Source organism: Pinus tabuliformis, chromosome 3_2 (genome assembly GCF_031772625.1).
Source record: "Pinus tabuliformis cultivar Carrire ecotype Pingquan chromosome 3_2, CPIR1, whole genome shotgun sequence".
Lineage (NCBI taxonomy): Eukaryota > Viridiplantae > Streptophyta > Pinopsida > Pinales > Pinaceae > Pinus > Pinus tabuliformis.
In genome coordinates, this window is record NC_142302.1 from 952,862,669 (window position 1) to 952,868,142 (window position 5,474).

At 46.3% G+C, this 5,474-nt stretch overlaps 1 protein-coding gene across 1 annotated transcript; it reads right to left on the bottom strand.

Annotated features, from left to right (window-relative positions):
* Window positions 1-365: 365 nt before the first annotated feature.
* On the bottom strand, window positions 366-5,009 carry LOC149183806 (uncharacterized). The gene is made up of 4 exons (XM_089415091.1): window positions 2,966-5,009; window positions 1,067-2,846; window positions 686-906; window positions 366-583 (listed from the first exon to the last, which is right to left on the bottom strand). The coding sequence occupies exons 1-4, from the start codon at window positions 5,007-5,009 to the stop codon at window positions 366-368; spliced, it is 4,263 nt and encodes a 1,420-aa protein (XP_089271217.1).
* Window positions 5,010-5,474: the final 465 nt, after the last annotated feature.

Here is a 5,474-nt window from a genome sequence, read left to right on the forward strand (position 1 = left end):
AGAGCTGGATGACCCCGTCAGGGACCAGCAAGCGTTGAAAGGCCGGCAGCATGGTCACAATTTGTAGCTGGGTGCGCTAAGTCAGGTCCAAGCTCACGTCCAGGGGCCAACCAACTGGTTCCTACCCCAACCGGAAGGCACGCAATAGGGGAATCCTCTCTCCTGGAGCGCTGCCCATCCGGTAAAGGCTCTGCCTCCGTGTTCTGAGGAACACCAGGCTCAATCGTTATAGAAACAACTAGAGTAGAATTAGCTTGAGGGCAGAGGAGCCGATACCTGAGAGTTGAGAGCTCCATCTGACCCTCCTCAGAACTTTGGCTTCTGCCATCATAACCACCATCCTCCTCATTGCTCCCTTGGTACCTCTAAGGCATTGACGTTACTTCGATGGAGGAGGAGGGCAAATTGTAGTCTTTCTGCTGCGTGAGGGCCCTGCCTCTGGTTCCCCCTCGTCTACTGCCCATCCGCGGCCTCTCCCTCGGCATTTCTGAGTTTTGCAATTGCAGCCTTACACAAGCACTCTGAGCTCCTTCCGCTATGAAAACCAACACAATCTCAACACTGTTGCAGGTGGTGCTCTTTCCTGGCCCAGAAACCGGTGGAACGCACCTCAAATCCTTACTCTCATTTCCATCTCAGCGGAGCAGGGCCTCAACACATTGTTTGCTCATGTTCCTCTGCAAACCGAGCACTCTATCATTTAAACGCTCCACTGCATCGATCGCCATCCCCCTCCCGCGAGCTGAGAAGACAGGCATTAATGCCTTCGGATGTCTGAGTTCATGCGGATTAATATCCCGCTGCGCGTGGTACCGCTTGACGACGCGGGCCTGCCACCTGCCCACGTGATGGCTCACGCCATTACCACGTTGCCTCTGCACCCGCATCCGGGAGGGTGAGATCCTTCTGCGCCAGAGAGATGCAGTCATTGTTAAGCTTGTCATCTTCTGAGGTATCCAGGGATCCTGCAAAGTATAGAATGCTCTGAGATGCACCTTGGTTGGCTAGTCTATCAGCCACGCTATTCGCTGTTCTTCTTACGTGCTTGAAGGTTAAACTTAGTAACCTCCAGCTCGTGGCTACCTTGACAGCTGGCGTACCTGCCTGAATTCTTTGGGCAACATTGATAAGGATTAAGGAGTCTCCCTCTACTTCCAAAGGGAAGTATCTGTTCTGTTCTGCAAGGCATAAGCCCCTCCATAATCCTTCTAATTCAGCTACATTATTGGTGTCTTTGCCCAGCGAGCCATAGAAAATCTGCATTATTTCCCCTGAGTGGTTTCTGAAAAGTCCTCCATAGCCCGCGAGCCCTGGATTACCTTTGGCTGCCCCATCGAAGTTTAACTTGTAGGTAGCATAAGCTGGAGGGGACCAGCTGGAAGGAGAGGCGCTGTTGTTAGAGGTTCGGGTGCTTTCCTTCGGTATTGCTGAGAGGTTTATGTTCCATGCCTTCAGAATCCTGCATTCCAATGGGGATTCTGGCATATCTGCATCTGACCAGGATTTGATGGCAAGTGTTTCTTGCAGTTGTTTGTTTAAGAATAGCCATAAGGCCTCGATGGACCAGGAAGAATTGTTGAAAATTCTATGGTTTCTTTCCTTCCAAAGAGTGCAATATATGAATCCTGGTAAGAGGCTCCACAGAGAGTTGAGAAGCTGACTCTTGAAGGGGGATTTGACCCAATTCCTTAAATTCTCGGTTATATCTTCTGTCCTGGCTTCTGATCTCATATTACAACTTTCAACTTTCCTCCATATTTGCTCTGCTAGCGGACAAGTTTCCATGAGATGACCGATTGTCTCAGAGTGAATGTTACAATTCGGGCATCTTGATGGCCCTACGAATCCGCGCTTTACCAGGTTGTCCCATGTGAGTATTCTTCTTTTGCTGAGTAGCCATAAGAAGGTGGAGATTTTGGGCCATATTCCTGGTTGCCAAATCTTTTCCCAGATGTGGTCCGTATTGAGCTGATTTCCGGTGTATCTCAGCTGGTGGGCTTCTTTGGTGGTGAATGTACCTTTAGGCTTATGGCCCCATCTGAGGCGTTCCTGTAGAGTGGAGTATCGAATTCTTCTGAATGATAATTCTTGATCTATGTCCTCATATGCTTCTCCTAGCCAATCTCTCTGCCAGAGACTGGCTTTCTTCCAGGTTCTGAAGTCGGTGCTTGCGGAATGTTGCCAAAATTGATTAACATGAGTAAGGTGTGCTTGCTGCATCTGCTCTTGCCAGAGAGGCTTGTGAAAAACTGTGGCGAGCCTGGGGAGCTGCTGCCACGAGTCCTCCCAAAATCTTGCTGTAGTGTCGGAGTGTATCTCCCAGAAACTATGTTCTTGAATGAATTTCCTGTGAGGTTTGGCTGCGTTCCATATAGGTGATCCTTGAGTAATGGAGTTGATTCGGATTAAATCATTCCATTGACTGCCTGGTGCATATTTGGCTTGCCATAATTTGGCCCAAGGTGAGTTAGGCTTAGTGATCCAATTCCACCACATTCGAGCTCCCATATTATTGTTGCTATGTATAGGGTCTCGTGGGCCCAGGCCCCCTTCTGACTTGGGTTTGCAGACATCTTGCCAATTTACAAGCGCCCATTTTCTGTTCAGGCCCGATGACCCCCAGAGGAAGTTACGCTGAAGATTGCGAATAGATTTAAGAACCCATTTTGGGGCAGCCAAAAGTGAAAAGAGGTACAATGGCATGGCTTGAAGGACCGATTTGATCAGGACAAGCCTGCTGGCAATGTTGAGAGCTCGGAAAGTCCATAGGGAGAGTTTGGATTCAAGCTTATCTAGAAGAGTCTGCCAGGAGGAATGCTTGATAGTTGCAGCGGCCAGGGGAGCCCCTAAGTAGGTCGATGGAAGCTTGGAAATAGTGAATTGCAATATTCGGGCTATGTTCCTTTGAGTGGAGGGGGGGTGTTAAAGAAATAGAGCTGGGATTTCGACGCATTGATGGAGGTACCTGAAGCTTTGGAGAAAATGGAGAGCAGGGATTTAAAGACAGAGGCTTCTTGCGAGGATGGGTGTCCAAATAGCATGGTATCGTCAACAAATTGCTGGTGGGATTGAGGTGGAAGGCCATGAACAAAGATGCCTTTGAGCATTTGAGATGAGACAGCTGCCTTTAGCAGTCTACCCAGCCCTTCTGCCATAAGAACAAAGAGGAAAGGCGACAAAGGGTCCCCTTGTCTTATGCCTCTAGATGGCCGAAAGGGATAAGAAGGAGAACCATTTAATAGAACAGAAAAGCTTGGAGAGGAGATCAAATTGGTGATCCATCTTGTCCAAGTGTGACTGAAGCCAAAAGCTATAAGCATTTTTTGTATATAGTTCCAAATGAGCTTGTCGAATGCTTTGGATAAATCTAGTTTTAGAAGCATACCTGGCTTTTTTAGAATCTTGAGTGAGTGAATCACCTCATTTGATAAGATGATGCCATTCATGATCTGCCACCCTTCAACATAACCTGTTTGTTCCGGCGAAATGAGTAAGGGTAGGAGTGGTTTGAGCCGATTTACGATGACCTTGGTGATGAGCTTGTATATGACATTGCATAAAGCGATGGGTCTGTAGCTTTCAGGCTTACTTGGTTCAGCACATTTGGGAACTAATGCTATAAAGGTAGTATTGAGGGCTGGAAGAATCCAATGCATGGTTCTTGATTCTTCCACCAGTTCCCAGACCTCTTCTTTGATTAACTCCCAGAATTCATGGTAGAAATTGGCGGTGAATCCGTCTGGCCCAGGGGCTTTGCCATCCTTGAGCTGGTTCATCGCTTCTTCAATTTCTCTTAGAGATGTGGGATGAAGCAATTTGTTGTTGTGCTCATCAGTTATTATTCGAGGAATATGCTGAGTGATGGCTCTAATTTTTGTGTCCCTGTTTCCTTCTGGCTCTTTAAGGATGTCTTGAAAGTAGTTTGTTAATTCCTTTTCCATGTCTTCGTGGGCTTCGACTCGCTCTCCATGTTGGTTGTTGATGAAGGTGATGTTATTGTGCATGCGCCTTTGGATAGCTGTTCTGTGAAAAAAAATTGTGTTCTTTTCTCCCTCTTTTAGCCAGTTGATTCGTGATTTTTGTCGCCAGAGTATTTCTTCTCGTTTCCTCCGTTCTTCTAATTGATGCCAGAGGATTTGCTCTTGTTGGGACTGTTCCTCCGTTCGGCCTTCTTTGATGATGTTTTGTTGTAGTTCTTCCATTTGCTTTTCCAACCTTTGTCGATTCTCTTGTATGTTGCCAAATTGTGTTTTATTCCAATTCTTGAGGACTTGCTTTAAGTTTTTTAACTTTTGCTGGAATTGATACATCTTGGCTCCTTCTGGTGGCCTGTAGGACTTCCATGTCTCTTCTACTATTTGCCTGAACTTTGGGTTTGTAAGCCAAAAGGCTTCAAAGCGGAAAGGCCTATTGCATCTTGTACCGGGCCTAGACCATTGAAGCATTATGGGCCAGTGGTCCGAACCTCCATGGGGCAAAATTGATGCATTGAAGTCTCCTCCTAGATGGATTGCATTATCTGAGAGGAGAAACCTGTCAAGCCTAGAGGCAATATGATTGGCGCCATTGCGCTTGTTAGTCCATGTAAAAATCCCATTGGTGGTTGGAATATCCATTAAGTGGTTGTCCTGTATAAAATCTCTGAGTCCTTTGCTATCATTTTCTAATCTTGTTCTTCCCCCTGTCTTCTCCTCCAGTGATTGTATGATGTTGTAATCTCCTCCACTAATCCAGAGCGGGAACTGTCTGTGCTCATTTAAACTGGAGATCGTGTTCAACAGATCTAATTTCTGCTGAATGCTTTGCGGAAAGTATACATTTGAAAGGTGCCCGTGGATATTTGTTCCTATGAGATGAAAGGATGCTTGAATGAGGAAATGGGTGGCATGGAAGTCGTAAAGAGTAAGGATCTGTGGATTCCACAGAATGGCTAATCCACCCGAAGCCCCTGAAGCGTCTACTGACATTGAGCTGCTACCAGCCCAAATCTTGTTTCGTGCTTTGTCCATGGCAATTGTGCTGCTTTTGGTTTCTTGAAGAAAAACTATAGAAGGTTTTTCTTGTTGAATCAAGTTCTTGATCATCCTAATTTTTGAGGGGTTGTTGAGTCCTCTCACATTCCAGGAGATAAGCTTCATGGTAATTGGGTTGTAGGTTTGTAGTACTTGGTCAGCTTAGGAAATCTCCCTGATTCCATAAGCAATTCTCCCACTGCAATGGTTCGCTGCAGATCCGTTTTGCGTCCCCTTTTCTTGGTTTCTTTGAGATTCTTTTTTATATCCCATGGACTTCCTCCCTGTATTCCTAGATGTTTGTTGTGTTGTACCTTGGCTAGGACTCCTTCCAGCCAATCTATTTGCCAGGGAGGAATGGTATTGTATTCCTTTTGCTTGCAGGCTGTTTCAAGTTTTAGGATATCAATTCCTTCTAGGATAATGTTCTCCGGATCTTGTTCCATGTTGCTAGGGGTATTT